Genomic DNA, 23,425 nt, shown 5'->3' with positions numbered 1-23,425 from the left:
GATCCACGATCTGTCGTTCCAGTGGAACACAATGGGTTCAATTACACACAGCTGTGCTGCAGTAAATGTAAGGTCATTAAATATTAAAACAGACCCCTGGAGACCCTTTAGTCATTGCGTTTAGGTGAACAATTATTTGCGCCTAATTGTCCGCCGTTCACAGCTAAAGTGCTTGACCCTTCGACACTGGCAGGGAGCGACAGGTGTATCTCTGACCCGTAGCCCGTCTCTCATTCAATTAGAGACAACAATACTCACACCTGTCAGTGGCCAACCTCTTTCCCTGTCCTCCCCAGTTCTATCCGTCTTTCTCTCTCATCTTGGGATAAGCTTGTGTTGCACATGTGGGGGTCCCTCTCCTCTTCTGACCTGTAAATACTGCAGGAGGTCTGGAGACTGATTCTGTCTGACAGCCCCTCACCGACGTAACGTCTTCTGCCCTCCCTTTCACTGCCATCTCCCCTGCTCTCTTCCACTTGTCTAAGCATTTTAATGACATATGCTCGCAGGCTTTCTTCAGCCGCAGTCATACTAGTGGAGCGTGCCTTCCTCTGAGCGAGGGATGTTTGCAGAGGAAAGCAGGGGATGAGATATGTGGACTGATTTTTCCGCCATTTTCATTATAAGCATTGTCGGGGACAAAAATGCATTTTCCTTGCACAAAGTGGCTAATTTGCAGACTCTCCAACACCCCATCTTTTTGTCGCTCACTTCCCCAATGCTACCCCCCCTCCCTGACTTTTTCATCTTGTTCACTTCTTTCCCCCAATCATTTCAGCTTTGTCTTCCCAGAGTCTGTGTCTCACTGCGGTCTATTGTACTAATTTATGAGAACTTTTTTTAGAGTAATGGAATATGCTGCCTCTGTTGCGAGGTGAGCTGTCTACCTAGACTGCATGTTGCACTAGGTGCATATCTTATGTGGAATAAAAAGTTGGCAGAATAATTATATTCCTTCTTTCAGCTCACTTGCATGTTTCAATCCCAAACTGCATTCTTCTCAGTTATAATAGTAATACTAATAAAAATATGGTGGCTGGAACCAAAGACTGTATAATTCCTAAGTTGGTTCACTCGTGTTGCTATGAATGGTGGCTCTAGTATTTGAAAAATCTCATTATATGTTCTTGTACTAGCTGACGGTTAGGCTTTAGGGATTGAGCTTTCATTCTTACTTTTTATCATATGTTTCCACACAAATCACATTGTATGAACTCATATAGAAACTCCACCTTGTAAGATAGTTCTCATGAGAGTGGATTGGAAGTTATTAGCTTTATTTACGGGTCCTACTCGACCTGCTCCGAGATGGGCCTCGAACCTGGGTCTGTCAAGACCTCTAAGCCTCTAACGTCTGTCACGAGAGCGCCTATTTAGATCAGAGGAGTGAGGTTTACTTGCACAGCAACTACTAGCTGGCCTCCGTTACACTCACCCCCGTAAACCTCACTCTCATCCGGGTCACGGCACCAATGTAACCCCTCCACCCGGGTCCTACTCGAACCCCGGTCTCCGGCATGTGAGTCTAACAAGGAAGCTAAAGACTCCAGCCTCTAGCGTCTGTCCATAGAGCGCTTACTGAGATCAGAGGAGTGAGGTTTACTTGCACAGCAACTACTAGCTGGACTCTGGTACACTAAAGCAAAACTAATTGTGAGATGACTCTCAATCACTTATGAGGTTTGACTCTTAGAAGGGAGCTGTCTTGTTAGCACAACACATTCTCATCCTAGGGCGTCGAAATCCGACGCACATGGCACCCTTTAGCGTCAATATAACATGCTTCAGTTATGGGTCTGGGGTAGACCACTAGGAGGCGCCATCTGGCCCATATATATCTGCATCTCATATTGTGTCGGCTGTAGACGCAATGTCAAAAGTGTCACCTATATGACGCATTGGGATGAGGCTGGGCTGGTTACCAGCTAAGCAACTCGCTAGGTTTTGGAACAGATTATTGACCCAATATTTGCGTACAGCAAACAGTTGGTGAGTCCCATTGACACCCATAGTATGAAAAAATTGGGGTTCCATAAACTGTTCAATTAAAAACATTGTTCAAAATATCTTTGTTTGTGTTCAGCAGAAGAAAGAAACACATAAAGGTTTGGAGCAACTCTAGGGTAGGTAAATGTTGACAGAATTTAAATGTTTTGGTGAACTATTCCTTTAAGGTTCTAATCCAGTCAGGATGCTGCCTATAACGACTAGGCTTTGGAACGGAGTCACCTTTAGCTAAGATAAATGCCAGCTACCCAAACACACACACTCTCTGTTCTGTCCCCATCCATGTCCTACATAATTTTGGAGCAGGGGAGCACCAGAGCAAGCGCGGTGATGAAAAGGGTCCCGGCGGCCCCGCTCAGGGCTAGTTTATGACGCCGTGGCCCATTCCTCTGTCGTGCTGAGTGGCTTCCACCTCTAGGGAGCTCAGGTTGAAATCTGGTTCAGGTCTCCACAGGGCCTGGCTCTTCTGTTGCCACATCATTAATTCAACTCGGAGAATTCCACCAGCCATAGATACCAGTCCATCTCTCGTTCTCTCTCTGTTTTCCTCTTGCCTACTTGCATCTCTTTGTTGCCTCATCCCTCCGCAAAAACCTACGTCTTTCAAAAGCTAAATCCAAAACTGTTGTTCTTCCTTTCCTCTGGTTTAAGGATGTTCACTTGATTATAACCAAAAGGATTATCAATTCAGGATTTCAGATGATTGGTCTGTTGAAACTGAAGCATTTCTACTTGATGTAACAAAATCGAATCCGATATGAACATACTTGATGTTTAATATCCAGTTCAATGGAGCATGATTTTTCATCAATGGGCGAGGCATTGAAAACCAAGTGAAATTGTTGCGTGTCCCAAAAAAGACATCACATCAGATAAAAACACCCTTTTCTCACTTTTTATTGACTGGTACAGCAGAGGGAGGACAGGAAATGATGCAATCATCACTCAAACTCATGCCGCCCGCATTGCAATAACAGCTAGGCCAAGACATCAAATCACAAGGAATACATTTTTCAAACTCTGAGTGCTTTACTTTCTCAGTATAGAGAATTGAGGCTCGGTTTGCTCATATTTTCTATTCATCATCACCTCTCATTAGAGCTGAGGAGCATCAGGGTGCCGCCCATGCCCTGCGCATGGCCAGTTCTCTTGCCCCCTTAATTGCACCCGAGCCGTTTGATGGAGTCGGTTTTTCCATTTTCACCTCAGCGGAGGCAGAATGATGAGCGAGACAGAGGTGATGGAAAGGACTGTGAAGTAGATGCCATTTTTCACTGAGGACACCATAAAGGGCTCGGGCATGAAAAGACCCCATAATTTTGTCCGTCTCTCTCATTCGTTTTCCTTCTCTTTCCCCCTCTCATCCCACACGCAAGATGCTAGAAGTGTTCCCTGCCTTTGTTGGCCTTGTCTGCTGGTTTACAAGATGAAAGTCACTTGTTTGGCAACCTTCAAACGCAGAAGGCAAAAGGCCTGAAAGTCGCTTTTGTCTCTGACACTTCAATGTGCTCTCTAGCACTTCAAGAGTGTGTGTCTTCATCTGTGTATGTATAGTATATTCTGCCTGAGAGCCAAATTCGTTTAACACAACATAATAGAGAAGCACATGGTGGTTGGACATGTCTAAGGCGCTATGGTTTTTTTTATATGCCATTTATGCGTTTGGAACTTATAATTAAGTATCAATGTATATTCTATGTCAAGCACTTTATATAATAAAGCGATAAATAGGAGTGACCTTAGATTTAAAGATGGAATTTCGAAGAGGAAGGGTGAAATGCTTGACTAGGTGGACTAATGTGTTGCATCACAAAGCATTAACATTTGCTTCGTCCATTGATGAAACCCGAGATGTTATTGACCTTCTAATAAACTACAGGCAGACAGTCCATCAAAACATTAGAGATAGACTAGCCTTGTGTTATGAAAGTACTTCTTTCCTTAAATAAAGTCTATACAAATTCTCAATATCAGTGACCTGAAATGTCATTTTGTGAATTTGGGGTTGTATACTGTTTCACATGTGTTTTCTGTCTCAACCGTTGCCTTTCACTTAAAACAAAGTAGACTGTTTATGTGAATACTCGCCGGAATTTTGTGATTATCTTGTGTAAATTTTACTGTTTTACTAAATTTTACCAAACACAAGCCCTGTACCACCAACAATATTCATCCAGAGCAAATAAAACAAGTGAGTATAGGAAGGAAAATGAATGCGATTCAGATATTTCACTTAGTTTATTTAAGACACTATAGTTTTATTATTTAAGATGCTTTTAAAAGACTGCAGTTTACAAAATTTACATATTATATAGAATTCAAGTGGCTAATAGGAGTGACTGCGTTGCACACCACTCCTGAGATCCACCCACATGTTTGACGGGTGTTAATGTCAAGCCCTGTTTATACAGTCTCTCAGGCCTTTTTTTTTTTTGTATTAAGATTGAATATTACTATCACATATTTTCCACAGTATTCATACTCATGCAAGAAATGGCGAAATAAAAAGGTTTAATGGTGGTCATATGTCAGAAAAAATAAATATCAGTATATTAATTACCTCCAAAGTGTCATACACGTGAATAATACAAGTAGGAGCAATTAACGCATGGGAGAATGGGTAGTACAACAGTAAAAAAAAGATTGGTTTGTCAAGTACTTCCATGTCTTTAGATGTTCCTCTGAGTCCTAGTGTTCTGGTGAAGGATGAGAGTTTATTTTATCACCAAGGAACAAAAAGTGACCTTGTAAACACACTAGACATCATTCATTCACCGGCGGCAGGAGATGGGAGAGAGCACAAATCTGATTGGAAGAGATTGGAAGCGTAGGTGCTGAATGCCTTAAATTTGATGTTGGCAGTGTGACGTGGCTTCTCTTTCACTCTCGATCAAGGAAACGTGATTTAAACTGAAGTCTTAATCATTGATGGGGAGCTTCCTGTGACCCTACATCCTTTCTCTCTCTCAACATCCTCATAAAACCCAGTAGTCCTCCGGGCTTGGGTGCATAATGTGTGGACCGTACACACTTACAGGCTATCATCTCTCTCTCTGCCTCAGACCTATATCTTTTAAATGGCTGCAGTCCACTTTGCTGCTATTATACTGCTCTTCATGGTAACATTATCACTTAAGATAAGGGGTTCAATAAACTGCACTCTCTTTTAGGGGGCACTCTGCTCTTAATCCAATCTCTGAATGTAAGCACCTTTATCACCAGGCCAGTGATGTACGGTAGACCCTCACCTCACCTCCAGGCCCCATTTCCAATAAGAGACGCACCAAGTCAACCATCAGCCAACAGCAGGCCGTTGTAGAGCTCAGTTTTTTGCTGTCTGTCTGTTGTGTTCATGAGTGAATTATGTTGTGACTACTATTTTGAACTGCGTGTAGAGGAGATGGAGGAAGTCCGCTACTCTTGTCTCGTGTGTTTTATTGCTGCTGACTAACTCCTGACAGACACCATACCGTCTGTGTTTTTTTGGCTGATTGGGGATTTTGAATAGCCATTGGGCTGTCGGTGAGACAAATCACTCTGATTGGCCGGAGTCAGCGAATCAGTGCATGAGAAGAATAGTGAAATGGGGTGAAAGAGAACAAACGACGTTCTATTTTTACAAATTCATCTTACTTACATGAGCAAATATTTTCTTAATGACATGGCCATCTGGAATCAAGAAAGTGAGGACCAACTTATCCGAATGAGTAAGTGAGAGCTGTTTTGTTTATGGTTTGTAAATTCGCAGTCCTAATTTCGGTTTCCTTTTTTTAAATGACGGACTACTACCACTCGCTCATAGCCAGTTATGGAGCAGTCGTGACCTAATCATTAGAGAGTCAGACTGGAAATTCGAAGGTTAGATATGAAGAGTTTGGTTCCAAAACGCTATAAATCCATTTTGATGAATTTGAGTAAAACTGTGTTTTCTTTAGCAAGAAAATGGGAAGATGAAAACCACTATTTTCGGTTTCAAATTTTCACATAGCATTTGTAGGTTATAATAACAATAAAAAATGAAATCCAGGTTTTGATTTCCAAAGATTTATTATAAAAACAGATCGTTTTTTCCCCCGAGAATGCAATAAATCCAATAATTTATTTTTTTTTCAAAATGCAATTAATCAAAATAAAATTTTATACACATTGAATTTCTTGTGCATACTATAAATCCATTGCTTTAATTTAATATCATCAGGAACTAACAACGTTTTTTTTTTAACAGTTCAACGTTTTTCATTTATGACTTCATGGATGAACTAAACCTTAATTAAAACATTAACTAAGATGAGCACATCATCATGAATTATGATTTAATAAGCATGATCTAACGTTATGCATATCGCTGTTGTCAACCTTGGGACGTCGCCGGTGAACTTTTTTGACGGCGATCAGCTGTAAACTGGCTTGGTCCTGCTCGGTTTTCGTTGACTTTGAATAAAACAACTGAAAGTTTTTCAAAAGATCCTTGGGGTCAGTGTGTCAGCGTGACAGAAGTTTGATGCTGTCGTGTGAGAACAAGCAACAGCCGGCATTTCCTCCTCCCGAGTCCATCTTTTTCCTCACGTAAATGATTCGATTTCGATGTCACGTTTACCCGTGCAGGATGCCTTACCCTCCGCAGGTTCACCAATGCTGTCAAAATTATTCATGTTTTTGTTTGTTTGTTGATCGAAAGGACAAAATAGAGAAAACCCAGGAAGCCGGGTTAGTTAAAGCGCTGCCGTTACTGTTTACATTGCGTGGAATGGTGTGTTGTGATTGGTTTAGCGGATATGTGGCATTTTGCAGAAAAGGGAGACTGGCGTTTGTCGCGGTTTGGAAAGAAAGGGAGAAAACATTACATAATAACACGGCGGATATCCCATTTTACGTAAAATTAAACATTGTTTTGTATCTGGTCGGTATTGAAAAGTCAGATTTTTGCAGTAACTCATTTTTTTTTTAAAATGGCGTTTATCGCGTTTTGGAACCAAACTCTTCATATATAGATCCTTTTATTAGCGCCTGACTCTCATGCCGGAGACCCGGGTTTGAGGCCTTTCGGAACGGATCGAGTAGGACCTGGGTCCATAAGTTAAGTTCAAATACAAAAATCTAGCAAACAAATGGCAGTATGAAGGACTTCTTATACCGCTCCGACTTGCACATTGGTGTCATCAGTCTTTGACTGAAGGTGCTGCTTTTTATCACCTTCAGGTGGTGGATTGGCAGTGCAGGGTTGGTCAATATTGATCTTAGTTTATTCAATGTTCCACTTTCTTTAACCGTCTCTAGTTTAGCCCAGAACTAGGTTACGAAGGTTGCAGGTTTTATTCTCAATACAGGCACGAAATGACTGAGGTGCCCTTGAGCAAGGCACCTAACCGGGTGTGTGTGTCCAAGGTTTGTAATGTATTTATTCACTACTCATTACTCCTAATGTGTATGCACTAACTTGGATGGTAGAGCAATTAAAGCAGAGGACAAATTCTGAATTTACCATACTTGGCCTTCAGATTTTTTTTTTTAATTTCTTTAATTTAATCTCATAAAGTTGCATTGGCTGTCGTCCTTGCTGTTTCAAGCTCAACTTTTCACGCTGCTAGGCCACGGCCTTTAACCCCTTTCTGTTCAGCCAAGCTCCAAAAGAGCCATTGAGGAGTTGATTAAATCCATTCTAAGTGGTGATTCCTAAAATGGAGAGGTAGGTTTCTTTCCCGGGCGGGCAAGGGCAGGGCTGTGGGGAGCTGGGTCGTGGCCAAGTGGTGGCACAGCACGCTAGTGCCTCCTGGCCGACTCTCTGATTCGCACTAATGTCCTCAAGAGACCGAGCCGAGACCACTGTCAACTGGCCTGGGAGGCCAGCCAGATTGAAACCCCTGCCAGCATGTTTGAAAGGATAGCAAATCATTTAGCCACCCTGATGGCACATTAGCATTTTTTTCAGGCGACGCACTGGCATGGAATAACTGCACACTATTAAACTCCCTTTGAAGTCGACGCTCGCAGGATACCACTGTAAATACGTATAAATAAATAGGAGAGCCACCTGAAAGGAGCTCTACAGGAACCAAATCATAATGCACAAAAAAGGCCTTGGCTAATTACAGCGTGGCTAACATTGTTTGCACTCTCTCACAGGGAAGCGCTCTGAAACTCAATGCACAAAGCAGAATCTGAGGTGAAAATGTTTCAGCACAACAATACTGAGAACACAGAGGCTGAACGCTGTGGAATAAAAGAACGAAGGACACGTAGGTGTTTGGAGAGCCGACTCCCTTGTTCACTGAATTACATACTGTATAAAACTATTTTGCTCTATGGGAGCAATCAATAACCATATAGTTCAATAGATCAAGTATCGACCCATCCATGTTCTTTGCGAGTTAAAGTCAGCCAGTATTTGATAGGATATTGGAGGTGAATGCATGTTTTCACATTCAAGGCTGAATGTCTTTGGTGAGATGATGATGGCAGATTATTGATCACATTTATTGTAAACAGTCAATGAATAAATGTCATGACCTCAAGTCTAAGTGTCAGTTTCCAACTTTTTTTTACATTTTCTGTGATGATTCACAGACTGTGATGTCAAGTCAAAGCAGCTTCACAGTGATAACATGAAAATAATGCAATGCAGATCAATAATATTGTTGAATATTAAATGTCCCCAACTAAGCAAGCCAAAAGCAAGGCAACAGTGGTGTTTTTACAGTTGTTAGTATCTAATGTACATTTATAACACTATATTTTGTAACTAATTTGGTTAGCTAAATGTATGTCAACTGTGATCAACAATATGCAAATTCATTTGGTGTTGAACTGAGGTGTTTTAGCTAACTGTATTCACTCCACAGCTCCCTCTGTTGGTTGTAAGCATAATGCAGTCAGTACAACACTTATTTTAGGGATTCACATCACGCTCCACACGGAACGATTCCTCTGACACAAGCATCAAACATTCCTCCATTTCCATTGACCAACATTCTAATTTGCCTGCCAGAAATACGAAATAGCGCCCATATAGACAAACGCAAAGTGAGGAAATAGTCAAAAAGAAAGAGAGAGAGAACAAGAAAAAGAGGCATAGCTGCTGTCTCTTCTGCTGTCTGTGTTGTAATCCCTCCTTTAGCACGCTAATTAGCCGCATTAGCATGGCTGAGAGCTGAAAACTTGCTTGAGTTCTGCATGGAGGAACTAGACAAGACAGCAGCTATTAGTATTCCTGCAAACAGACCCAAAAAAGTGACGAAAGCTTTAAGAAACTTGCTCTTTTAAAGAAGCCTCTGCACATTTTTCACTTTTAATGTTGTTGCGAATATAACATTTGTCTGGAACAGATCAATGCAGACTGGGAGTGACAAAACTAAAAAGTACAATGTCCATCAATGATCTACACAGATAGCAAGCCAGAGCACTCATCTGCATGAAAGCTGCTTCTGATACTATTGTACTTGTGTTTGGTAATATGACAGTGCTGTTTGATAGGGAAAATATCAGGTACACACCTTGCATTCAATTCCCTTGTCTTTCTATGATTTCCAGAGTACACGTTTAAAGACTGATTAGCATTTATATAGCTAGGGCTCACTACTGTATCTGGTGTTGCACGGCAGCCCACCACCATACGCATTTACTCACATACACACAAAACGCTGGCATGTCACTCAACTGTCCGTGTAACACACTGAAGTGAAACCGGCGGACTGGCAGGGCTGGAGAGTGAGGGATCGAGACAAAGACTGAGTCCGTCAGATTTATTCGGGTGTAATATTGCGCCATCCCAGAAAGTTCCAACAAAGCGATTGCAAGCCATTGTGAGATTGGCAACCCAATTCCTCCAGTGCCTCGCATACTGCCACACTACATCCCTCTGTGAGCCTCTGCACTGACACAACACTCCTGTCAGCCTTTTACTCTTTTATTTACCACCAAGCCAGCACTGGATACACTATAGAAGATATGGAGAGGGGGAACCAGGGATTTATAGCCTAAGATATTCTTTTAAAAAACTATTTTTGACCAAAGAGGTCTATATTACAGATCCGTTAGCATTCCCATTCATCCCATTCAAAGGTAGTCATGCTAACCAGCCAAACTAGCCAGCCAGACAATCCGTTATGACAAAGTATTGCGCTTAATTAAATTGAATGTTCATTTGAAGTGTGCATGCACATGATTATCATGTTAACTATAACTCAGCAAACACAGAACGTTCCCGAGTGGTCCAAAACATGGGAAAAAACAAGAACGTTATAGGAACGTTCCATGTAGGTTATTTTTTAGGTTCCCTTTTTATAACGTAAGGAGAACGTTCCGGGAACGTTCCCCTAACCTTAAGGGAAAGTTCCAGGAACGTTCTGGGAACCAAAAACTAATGTTCCCAGAACCTACATTTGTTTGCTGGGAATGTTTTTTAAATGTAATATATTGCATTTTCATTATTGCAAATACTTGGCATAAACGGTTCAATAGAAATGACATTTCACCCAAAAATGAAAATTATGTCAGTATTTACTCACCCTCATGTTGTTCCAAACCTCTATGTGTTTATTTGTTCTGCCAACACTATCTCACGACCTATTCGTACGAATTCGACGCATGATTAAAAAGTGTCTAATTCGTGCTAATTCGTACGACCTCACTCGTACTAATTCGTACGATTTGTCTAAACCCACGTGATGGTTAAGTTTAGGAGCGGGGTAAGGGGTAGGTCATTCGTACGAATTCATACGAATTGGCCAATTCGTAAAATACGTACGATTTAGCAAAATCGTATTAATTCGTACGAGTGAGGTCGTATGAATTGTTACGAATTAGCCACTTTTTAATCATTCGTCGAATTCGTACGACTTGGTCGTGAGATCGGGTTGGTTCTGCTGAACACAAAGGAAGATATTTGGAATATTTTTTTTTCCCCAATGGGGAATGAGATCTGTTTGATTAAAACAGTCATTTTTGGGTGAACTAACCCTTTAAAGTATATTAAAGCTTACCAAATTTTGTCAGTGCATTTTAAACATATTTCAACGACAATAGAATACATTAAATTGCATGTAAATATGTACTTTTTAGGGTTGTACTGTTTAGGGTTGACCCACAAAGGTTGACACACTGACCTGGGTTTAGTTAACCTCTCAAAATAATGATAAATTTTTTTTTTCATTTCAATGCGAGTATAGTCTCAGTAGTTTAGCCAGTCAAACCAGGAACAAGATCTCTCCTGCTGTTGATTCCATGTACTGTATTAGGTCGCAATTTAGACTCCATTAATCTCTGCCATAATCTGTAGCAAAATCCTTGTGGTTTTCCTGGGAGACTGACCCTCCGTTCCCTTCTGAATCTCTCTCTGCCTAGCGTAGGTTCACGGAGAGATGCTTTTCCCGTCGCTTTCTGCCCCCTCCGGGTCTCTGCTCATCCGTACGGAATAAACAGAAAGAGCTGAGTGGAAGCCCCACAGGTGACCTCATGATCGCCGCAGCATCTGGTTAAATTACTCAACATCACGCTCGGCAGACGTGTAATCCCACATAATGCCCATTTCTCAAAAAGTGCACCAATTTGGATAAATCCAGCAATTCAGCTCTATGGCCCGGAGATTTCCACAGGGATGGTTTCATAAGCATGGAGGGCACAGGGTGGGCACAGGTCAGGGTGTGGGAGAGGATGATAGAGATCATTGGGGGTGGTGGGATTGGTTTCTGCTACTGTGGTTAAAAGCACAGATTTCATTGGTACAGCTTAATAGTCCAGTAAACACATCTTGTTTATGCACAGAGCTTGTCAGTAAAGCTGCTCTCACTGGATTTCAAGAATCAAGGCCAAATTAACGGGCATCTTCTCTTGACCTGAATCTGAGGACACACAAACAACCCAACTGAAGAAAGAAAAATACACACATCCTACAGAAGATCGTATATCTTACATTTTGGATTTTGAAGTCTCAGGTCTCCCACTCTTTTGGACCAATTCATTTTTGTTACTTTTCCATACCTTGTTCATGGTTATTACATCCAGACATTTAATGTTAACTGCTATGAAATTATAACTACCATAATTTAAATACAATTATAGCCACTTCAGACATTTCATTGATTTTTTTTAAGGTCTGCATGGAAATTACATTGATATTTACAGTTTTTTTTTTTCCAATATTAGTTAAAACCCTACAATCTAATACCCTTTCTGATCAATGAATCCTTAAATGAAAAAAGAATGTATGATATATATTGTATATATGTGTGAGAAAGTCAGTGTTCACTCGAGATTTCCAGGGAAGGTGTTACAGCCTTGTGGCCACATTAAAGAGGTCGGACGTCACAGACAAAATAACAGTAGGTGGTCACGGCTCAGCGACTCACACATGTATCCGTAGGCAGAGCCGGTGTCAGCTCTTTAGCTTTGGTTGTCGATAAAGAATGACAGCAAGAAGGACAGAAGAATACTGATACATGTTTGCTGGCCGTGATGACTACGCATTTATGTCGTTTATGTTTATGTTAACCATCGCTGGCATACAAAACAGCTTAATCCAAGGATAAAGAAAACGGTCCGGCCTAAGAAGAAACCGGAATGTCATGTAGAAATATGAAATTAATTAACCCTGAAATATTACTCAGATGTAAAAATCCATTACATTTGATCGGATTTGGTCCACATCCATGTTGAAAGGGATTTGTGATGATTTGCAAAGTCTGACCAGGGAAAAAAATTGTTCCACATTTTAAAATGAAACACATTGAGATTCCTTTTATGCTTGTGTAAGGCAGCCGAGATTTGGCCTGAAAACAGCCAAAAGTGACATTTTAATTATCAGCCTGGTGAGGTGCGGCTTAGTGTGTGTGTGTGTGAGAGAGAGAGAGAGAGGACACACTAAGACCTGCTTTCGAGGGTTAAGACACAGCTTATGCCCTTGGCTGTGTGGGGACTTAACACCAGACGCTCCTGAAGAGCATTTGCCTCATCTATCAGAACAAGACGGCAGCGGTTAGGAGAGGATGACGGGGGAGGGAGAGAGTGATGGAGGATGAGAGGAATATGGATAGACATAGACGGTCCTCAGATCTATGTCACACTGCCCCCAGTGGACTTGAGCACGACAGGGGAAGGGGAAAGCTGAATAATGTGTAATGAGACACTCTATAAAGTTGAGTCCTGCAACACAGTATTGGATGGGAGAGACGAGCGTATATTAAAAGACCTTTTTTATGATGTTTTGCTGAAATGCCATTAAAAAAAAAACACTGATTTCCCTTGTGACACAGGCAGTGACAGAATACAGTTATTGAGAAAAGCATCGGATGGAAGAGAAGTGGACAGATGTAAGATATAGCTTACTTGTTTTAAATAAATCTATCTAGAATTAAGTTTAGTTACTTTTATTAACCCATTGGAAACTAGTTCTTTTTAAACATAAATCTAATAACATTTCTGGAGGGTTATGATTAAAATGATGCAAATTTGCTGAGATTAACTTAGTTAAAAAAACATTTTGATCCAATAATTTATCTCCTACAAATATTTATTTATATTTAATGTCAAATAATGGAGATGAAAAGTGAATTTTCACAGAAATTACACAAAGAAACCCAGATTTCCCTTGTGACAAGGGCAGTGGAAACAGATATGATCATTTTCATCCAAGGAATGGATGGAACGAAAAGGGGCAGATGGAAGAAATTCCATATTTTCTGTCTTGTTTTCCAGTTAAATAATCAAAAAACCCTTTGAAATATTTGAATTGATGGATATAGCATTATTTCACAAGATAACAATTCATGGTTTCAGAAAACACATCTAGAATTAAGTTCAGATACGGCAATTTTCTTGTTTTAAACATAAATGTAATAACATATTTATGAGGTTTATGATTAAAACAAGAAATTAATGCCAGTGGGGTATATTATCCCCAAAACAAGTTTTATCATCTCAAGCAATTTTGATTTTCAAGCCATTTCATTTTGTTCTAATAATTTTTGCAGTTTTTGATGAAATGAGACACAAATCCTCATTAAGTAGAAGACTTTTTGTGATGAAACATGCTTTTCCACATGGAAAACCCTGATTTCCCTTCTGACACGGCCATTGAAGGTAAAAATATATCGCGAGAATCAACATTTCCATCTGAGGGACGTACTGTATTAGAAAAGAGAAAAGGTGGGCAGACAGAGAAACAAAAAAAAAAGTGCTGTATCTCAGAAAATGAACAAACTATGACTAAGAGAGGGAGAAAAAGGACAAAGAGAGAGAAGCTCTTGGACAGAAGGTTTGCCTGTGGTGCGACAGCTTTCTGTGCTGCACAAGGGTGCGCTTCTGCCCGACTGTGTGCCATCAGTTAGGGCTTGTCACCTGGTGTGTGTGCGTGTGGAAAGTGCCCTACATATACCCTCAACTCTTGACAAAAACTCAATACAGACTTTCTAAGCTCCAAGCGCAGCTATTGGACTTGTTAGTCAACTTCCTCATCTTTATTTTCTCCCCTAAATAAAAGACTTGTTTTTCTCCGGGACTATTTTCTAATATATGTATTTCTGCTGACACTGGTTAGCTCCGTAAACAGCAATAATGTGTAGAACACAATCTAGCTTTGGGGAACCTGCCATCCCCGGGGGCAGAGCCGGGCGACAAGAACGCCTGTTGTTATCTCGTGTTTACCTGCCTGTTTTGCTTTTATTTTCTACAACCTTAGCTCAACTGCACAGCAAAGCAAAACAAGCCGACTTTGCCTCGTGCGTGACGCTTTCTGTGCTGAGAGTCAGAAGGGAAGGAGATCAGACAGACTGTCTGACTGCATTTCTATTGGCGGCAACTGTGTATTGTTAGCATGATTGATGATTTCAAACAGTAATAAGCTTCTTTTCCGGAAATTCGTAAAGTCAGTTTGTTATGCAAACTCATAGCATGTAGGATGTTCAGTGTTTTCATGAAAGATGTCATTTTAAAAGCATCCACAATGGAAATAAAAGCCTATCCGCTGGACTCCGCTATAAAACTAGATCATAAAGCTGACAGCCTCCCGAGGCATGATCTACTAAACAAGAAACGGAGCGCCCCGTACTTCACTCCCACTGTCATCCTCAAAGCAGTTCCACACTCTCTCCGTTTTCATGTGTGAGGTTATATATTAACACTGTGGGTTATGTGAACATGCTGCTCTTGCCATCAAATCATGAGGGATGCGGTATTTGCAACAATTTAATGAGAATCGGAGTGAGGAAACAAGTTGAGTGATAAGCAGGTCATTAAGTTTGCTCCGCCGACTCGGCTCGGCTTTGATTTGCGTACGCTGTGCGATAACCGTGAAGAGACGGGAGAGCAAGAGAGACCTCGTTGTACTCAAAAATAACCGAAACTCTGCAGCCTGAGATGATTCCATTAAAGCACGAGGACTTTGTGTTTTGTAAGCCCAAACAAACTCTTAGCTGGTTGGAGCTTCAAATAAAGTCCTGGGGCTTTCGGATTTATTTGAACTTTCTTTTTCTGGGTCACCGGTCGCTGCAGAGGAAGACAATCAACTCAATCTAGTATCCAGCGCCGGCGAGTCACTGCCTCCCCTTTCAGCTGCTCGCGCACGAGAGAGCCGGCAAACGCTCTTAGGGGTCTCCGCGGCAGTCTCCGATTCAATCCAATTGTTTTTCAAAGACAACCACCTGGCGGCAAGCAGCGGAAACATCGACGCTAAGCCCGACTGTTTACAGACTCGAGGATAATCACACGAGTGACAAGTGTGATGTGTTTGCTCGTTGAACATCCTTTGACGTGGTCACGGTCAATAGCCTGACCTCAAGATGTTCAATGAAACTTGAATGACAGACAAACACTCTCTAAACTGTTACTCTCACAGAGCTCAAGACTCCAGTTCAACTCCCAGAGATTCCCATCTCGCACACTGACACAGGACACAACACAGCGGAGACGAGGAGACCAGGCGGCTTACCGTGACCCGTCAGACACAAGATCAGCAACACCTCCGGGATCATCTCGGCACTTCGCAGGGGTGGTGACCTCTTGGGAACCGAGGGGAAGTCGGGCTGGGAAAGTTCACGCACACGCACCGTGGCTGGCTGCTATTGTCAGTCCCCCGATGTGCGCTCTTAATGAAGAAAGGCTCTCTGTCAATCTCTTTCTTCTTGTGTTCCCTTGTTCGCTCTCGTTCTCAGTGGGATGTGATAACAATCTGCTGTGTTGTCCTACGGTAACTGAAGTGACTCTGTTCTGGTGATGCGTGTGCAGGCGCTCTCATAAACTCACAGCACTCATGCTCTCTCTCTCTCACACACACACACACTGCTCTTCCATTCTCCAGCTCACAGAGTCAGTCTGCCTCTCTCTCTCTCTCTCTCTCACTCCTCCCTCGCTCTTTCTCTCAGTGGAGGAGGGGGCCGGCTGCACACAAGGCCCGCCCACCTGATCAAGCGGAGCAGCGCTGTTCCAACAACAGGCTGGGAATCAGAGCTAACCATTGGGAACTGGGAAAAAAGAAAGAAAGAAAGAAAGAAAGAAAGAAAGAAAGAAAGAAAGAAAGAAAGACTTTGACTTTTAAAGCAATTTATTCCATCATCAAAAAAACCTTAAAATCTATAAAACATAATTTATCAAAACATTACCATTTAATAAAAAAGAGGTCTTCGTCTTCTATAAAAGTTAAACTCTTATTTACACACCATTTCCTCTCAAAAACTGGAAGATTACCATTCATTTTATTGAATTCATATTCCAATCTTATTCTGGATTCAACTAAGGCCCTAAATAAATTAACCATGTTTACTCCTTGTCCTTCTATTTCACTTCTATGAGCTTTCCAAATGGCTAATTTTGCTTGACCAAACAAAAAATTTGAAAACGTACCGATTTCCCACATATTGCGAGAATACTTACAACCAAAAATAGAACCAAAAAAGAAAGAAAGAAAGAAAGAAAGAAAGAAAGAAAGAAAGAAAAGGGACCATCCACATGTCTAATAATCAAATGAGCTGTGATTGGTTGCTTTGCATGTCAATCATCTGGTTCTGGATAAAAGGTCTCAGGTTGAACCAGTCTTGCAGAGTCAAGAGTCTACGAGAACACAGAGATGGACTCTTATTAGCTCCTCTTTTCTAAATGAGTAAAACAGAATTCAGACTCATCATTTATTGCCCACTAATGTAGACGTTGTTAATCTCACTAATGCATTACTTGCTAACAAGACTTTTTTACACACTAAATATTGCATGATGCATTTCCCTTCTACTTCCTCTCTTCGCTTCTATAGGAAATAAGGCCTGGTGCATTTCTTCAGTAAAACAACAGGAAAAGAACAAAATGGTCAACATATATAGCCTTGTGTGAATTATTTAGAGGTAATAATCTTAGTTTATGGCAGCCACATTGAAACTGAAAAAGTGGTTATATGTTCTATCCTCTAACTATATATATAAATCGTTCTTTTTGATACATTCATGAAATATTCAAGGCGATGAAAACCTGGCAGTTAAGTAAAAGATGTGCTGTTTCAGTCGTGTTGAAGGTTTATGGTTTAAGCTTTAGTCTTAAGATCTTGTTAGCTTCAACAATCAGTTATTTTATTTTGAGCCGGTTTTAAACCAATATGCCCCTGGGTTGCTCCATCTGACTGAAGCGCACAAGCCGAGGATCAATATTTCATGAGGATACCTTATCACCTGATTTCTTGTTGATAAATCCTCTATTTTGAAGTCTTTCAGTGGTATTTTAGAGTAAATAAACTAAAACAAGTAGAACGGTTCAATGTGTCTGACCTGTTTACACTGTAAAAACGAACTTTTTGGTGTAGTAATATATATTAAATGAATCATCATAATTTTTACTTAATAAAATTAAAATTCAATGTGAACTAGAATTTTCTAAGTAAAATTTTAAATATCTACGCGTTTAATTCATGTAATAAATTAACTGGTTGGAAAGAGTAAATCTTATTATATATTTTCTTGTAATATTTAAACGTTTTATAGTCCCTTCACATAAACATAGTAATTTTAAGTAAATTTTAATAGAAAAGCATAGCGCGTTTGAATCCGCACATGCGCGTTTGGACAAGTCTAACTGCGCACTTTGGATCTGAGACGAGACGAATTGGCGGGCTGCTGCGTGGCTGCTTTCTGTCGTGTTTGAGGTAAGTTTGTCTTTCTGTTTTACATTTAATAAAACATGAGTCTGTGTGGGTTTTGATTGATGATTCTTGTTTATTTGACTCAATAAACATTAATGCTCACCTTACAACATGGCCTCATATTAGTGCAACGCGTGTGGGTTATCCATAACAGTATACTGTATCGTTAACCCCCTTTTCACTTCCTAACGTTAACGTACATTATTTATATTGAATCGGAAGTTTTCAATAGTTTTATAGATTCACAAAGAACTGTTTTTCGTGTAAAAATGTCAAACTAAGTAGAAATTAGTAGACAATCTTTACCGTTTTAACTGCTAGCTAGCTAAAATTGGGCCTTAAAATTAACAATTTAATGTCAACCGCTCTTAACGTTATACTGTTGACTATGGAAAAGTTTGAATGCTCTTGCTGAATATTGTTCAGGATGGAACGTTTACACATAAAGCTGTTTTTTTTTTTCAATCGCACTAAATCGTGCATAAATGAGGTCTTAAAGTAAGCAGGGCTGCGTTTCTAAAATCATCCTGTTTCTAAAAGTTGATTGTAGAAAATAGAGATCGTGAGTGGCAATCATGGGCAATATTAATATTGACAACAGTAACTGATTTAGCACATGAAAAAATAAATAAACTTGAAATGTACTAAACTCAAAGTTAAAATTGAAATGCCAAATTAGTGTTTCTCTTTTGGATTTGCACATTACAAAAGAAAGTGCTGGATTGTTCACTCCACTGTTGATATCTACAGTCCTTGTATAATTAACCCTTGCTCCCTGCATCAGTCTATTTAACCAAATTTCTGCTGTTGTACTCTTGAATCATTTTGTCACATTAGATCAAGGAGGAATTCAGGAGAATCGATCATGGGGCAGAGATTCATGTTCAGACTTGACCAATGCACATCAAGACTTATTGCCCTGATGAAGGCCATGGGAGGTGTTGTGGGGACCAAACTGAGGCCATTTCTGGACAAACTGAGTCAGGTGTGTTTGATCAAAAGTGTGCTTGTTCACATTTTTTTAAATAAGATATACTTAATGTATTTTTCTCATACATGCATGTACATTTATTGTATAGCTTTTAATACAATATAGATTGCATTAAAGTAGCTTTACTGTATTAAACAGACAAAAGTCAAAAGTTCAGAAATTTCAGTAATTAGAATTTTAGTCATAAATTACAACTTAAATTTCAAATATTAAGAATCTGTACTGAAGATGATAGAGTTTCAGCGACAGTTCTGCTTTGGCCAAAATGCAAGGCAGACAGGAACAGGAAGTAGAGTCACTTTGCTCTAAGTACTCAAATCAGTGTTCCTTGCGCATGAATGCTTTTGTGTTCTCACTTGATTTCATTGAGTTCATTGTGTATGAATAAAAGGTTGTGTAATGGTACAATATAAATCTGTTCACAGACACAAAGCCTTGAGATGGGAATCAGTTATCCGCAGCCTCATTCTCTACTTTGACGATAAAGAAGATGATAAACTGTGTTTTGAAGATGAACAGAGTTCTGACGGGCTCGGGACGACATGAGGGTGAGTCATTAATGACATCATTTTCATTTTCACAATCACGAAACGTCGCCATGGAAATAATAAGGAGATATATTTTAAAATGAAAGTCACACACTGGGTGGTCAGCTAGAATATTTTAAAGTTGCGTGTGAAAGGTTAAACAGAGTCAAATTTATTTCACAGAAAACTGCACTCCAGTTTATAGCACCCTAAAAAGGATAGTTCACCCAAAAATAAAAATTGTCATTGTTTACATTGTGTAAACATTGTTTACACTCAAGTTGTTCCAAACCGTTGTGAGTTTATTTCTTCTGATGAACACAAACAAAGATATTTTAAAAGAATGTTGGTAATCAAATGACGGTAGCCATTGACTTCCATAGTAGATTTCTAATGGCTACAGTCAACTGTTTGATATCCCATTTTCTTCAAAATACAATGTATGTATGATACACCGTCCTTGTCCAGAAAAGGTAATACAGACATCATCAAAGTAGTCATGCAGTGACTGCAGTGGCTCAATTTTAAGTTTATAAAGCAGCAAGAATACTTTTTGTGCGCAAACATAATGACTTTATTCCACTATTCATTTCATGAATTCATATGCATAATGAAAGCATAGGTGCACTCGAACAATCATTCATTAAAACGCATAAAACTTTAGTTTACAAAGACGTGAAACTCACCGAGTGGTCTGGAGTGTTCACTGATATGCTCACACAAAAATCGCTGTAAAAGATGCTTTCCAACAGGTTTTATCGTAGTTTTTGTCCAAGTCCATTTTCTTCCTGTTTTCGGTCGAACTAGATAACTAAGGATCGCGCACGCAAACTCGAACTAGATAACTAAGGATCGCGCACGCAAACTCGAACTAGATAACTAAGGATCGCGCACGCAAACTCGAACTAGATAACTAAGGATCGCGCACGCAAACTCGAACTAGATAACTAAGGATCGCGCACGCAAACTCGACAATTGACTACTGTGTATTTCGACCAAAAACAGGAAGAAAATGGACTTGGACAAAAACTACGATAAAACCTGTTGGAAAGCATCTTTTACAGCGATTTTTGTGTGAGCATATCAGTGAACACCCCAGACCACTCGGTGAGTTTCACGTCTTTGTAAACTAAAGTTTTATGCGTTTTAATGAATGATTGTTCGAGTGCACCTATGCTTTTATTATAAAGGCGGGGGGGTGCTAACACAGAATCCAAAAATTCTCGTGACCGGAGCATCTGTCCAAAAAACAATCTTAACTATTCTATTTCATCAGGGACGATCTTAAAACAGGGCTTTAATTGTAAAATACTGAACTTGTCCTTTAATGCAAGTCAAATAAAATAATTTAAGCCATTATATTTTTGTTTCTCAAAAGAATTATATTTTTTCTTCTAAATTGTATGCAGGAGGACAGCGGCAGTGACATCACTCAGCACAGCATTAAAATACTGGTCGTTCGTGGTGCTGATGGAGGAGATCCAATCGATGTATCCATCCTTTTTGAAGGGAAGGAAATGCTGGAAGCAGCAATACCGTAAAGACAGTTTCACTGAATGCACCTGTGTCAAGAGATGACTGAATGTCCATTTTTGTATGAACATTTTTGATGACTGAAAAATAAACTGTTTAATTGAATTTTAGTTGTGTGATTTGTGAAAAATATTGAGAAAATGATTATTTATTTATGTTCATGATTATTTATAAAAAAGAAATTATCAATGTTTAAATGTTTAAATATGTAGTAAATGAAAATCTCAACAAAAAAACTTAAATAATATCTACTTATTTTACTTCATTAAATGGTAAGATTTACTTAAAAATTTCATAAAAGCAAGCTTCCTAATTTAAAAACAATAAATAAACTTTACTTAATTACTTTAAATAGATATAGCTTCTAAATGAAATGTAAATGGGTATTTTTTACTTAATTTCTTCATGAGAGTTTTGTTCAATACTAAGTAGATTTTACTTGATAATGGCACGCGAGTTGTACTTAATATTATAGCAGTAAAATTTACTTAAAATTTACTTGTGCAAATTGTTACGAGGATTTTATTAAGTAAATCTTACAAGTAGTTTTTTTCAGTGTAGCTGAAAACCGGGATTGCATGTGCACATGGAGCACGTGTACTCATTTATATACATTAAACCACTTGTTTTACAAGCTACCGTGTACAAATACATATGTATTTGGGGTATAACACTTACACTACATAAATATGACGGTTCGGTACTGCAGTGCGGATAAAACAAAAAACAGTTACATTATAAAATAATTAAAATGTTCTTAATGATTAAAAAAATCATTAATGATGTAAACTTTATGGGGAGCCCTTAATTACACATTTCTTTAATAGAATAAAGGTTACAATTAACAACAGAGCCCAAATTATTAAAGGGGTGGTTAAGTATGATTTTAGTTTTCTAACTTGAGTTAGTGTGTAATGTTGCTGTTTAAACATAAACAACATATGCAAAGTTGCAACACTCAAAGTTCAAAGCAAAGGAAGATATTTGCTTTTAAAGAAAAGGACTACAACACACGGCTGGTAGAACTACAGGAGCTTGACATCAGCAACCCCAAAATGTACATAAAGCCCGCCCCCGGGAACACAGTCCATGTTGAGAAGAAGAGTACATTTGGGAGTCAGCTCAAACTTTAGCATCCATCTTTTTTACATGCAATAGAAAGTTACTCTGTGTGCATCTCACAACAGTTCCTATATGAGCGATTTATAGATTATCCCAATTGATGATAGCTAACTCCACATCAGCAACATAAATGCATCAATTAACCATTCAGAGACGTCCTGTTGCATTCTACATGTTGTCACTTCTTCTTGAGTATCTCCATATTTGTCTGCCTCCGTTTTAACATTAAGGCAGAACAGTTTTTTGTCATTTTAGTGTGTCTGCATGAGGTAATCGCAGCTACTAACACAAACACACGAGCTCTTGAAACCACGCCCTCTGCAGCAGCTCATTTGCATTTAAAGGGCCAGGCACAAAAGGGTACATTTTTGCAAACCCTCAAAAAAGTGACAACTTTAACATCCTATAAACAAATATATATGGTGTATTTTGTGCTAAAACTTCACACACGCACTCTGGGGACATCAGAGATTTATTTAAGATCTTGTAAAAATGGCATTTTACCACTGCTTTAAATTTAGTTGTTTTATTCTTAGATATAACAATCAACACTCTGCAATAAAATAAATAAAAACATTTCTACATACATTTCACATAATGTAGGCTTTGTATTAACTTCAAAATGTAATTATATAGTTAATTTTCTAGTCCAATTTTGTGTGTGTGTGTTTTTTTCTTGATAAATGTATTTACACATACATGAAATAATCAATGCATTACTAACAGTTTAAGTAAATATAATGACTATGCTAATATAGTGCACATACGAAATGCTTCTCTGGAGTGCATTTCTTTAGTGAGCTTACCTGCTAGTCAACACTAAATTCAAATGAGGTAAATGTAAGGCAATGTGAGATATTATTCTCAAGCTGTTTTATTGATATCTTTCCACAGTTGAGAGATGTAAACATATTGAGTGTGCCCCCTTGTGGATAGGAGTGTTGAATCTGTGACTTAATGTATTGATTGTGCAACCGCATGCACCGAACGGTGACGAATACATACCAGTACACCCCTAATATGTATTTATACAGCAAGGCTGTGTGGCCTGAAGGTCAATGCTGATGCGTCCTCTATTGACCTCTGTTATTGATGCAATCTAACAGTACACTATATAATGGCATAGAGAAGCAAGCT

General features: G+C 39.4%; 1 protein-coding gene and 1 long non-coding RNA gene across 7 annotated transcripts in view; one reads left to right on the top strand and one right to left on the bottom strand.

Annotated features, from left to right (window-relative positions):
• Positions 1-16,308, bottom strand: part of kirrel3b (kirre like nephrin family adhesion molecule 3b) — a 216,534-nt gene extending 200,226 nt beyond the window's left edge. For 4 of the 6 annotated variants that reach the window (XM_039647441.2, XM_039647443.2, XM_089135277.1 and 1 more), the window contains exon 1: positions 15,926-16,308. In XM_039647441.2, coding sequence (XP_039503375.1) covers positions 15,926-15,968 — 43 coding nt within the window. In that variant the 5' untranslated portion in view covers positions 15,969-16,308. The remainder of the gene's footprint in view (positions 1-15,925) is intronic. The other 2 variants (XM_039647440.2, XM_039647442.2) reach the window with 1 other exon arrangement.
• A 1,469-nt stretch (positions 16,309-17,777) lies between these two features.
• LOC148977281 (uncharacterized) lies at positions 17,778-21,271 on the top strand. Its single transcript, XR_016169821.1, has 4 exons — positions 17,778-18,118; positions 18,953-19,100; positions 19,532-19,654; positions 21,043-21,271. It is a non-coding gene; the product is annotated as an uncharacterized LOC148977281 (long non-coding RNA).
• Positions 21,272-23,425: the final 2,154 nt, after the last annotated feature.

Source organism: Pimephales promelas, chromosome 10, assembly GCF_988280905.1.
Source record: "Pimephales promelas chromosome 10, fPimPro1.hap1.1, whole genome shotgun sequence".
NCBI classification, from domain to species: Eukaryota; Metazoa; Chordata; class Actinopteri; order Cypriniformes; family Leuciscidae; genus Pimephales; species Pimephales promelas.
The sequence above is the reverse complement of the archived record's forward strand: the minus strand, read 5'-3'. Positions and strand labels throughout refer to the sequence as shown.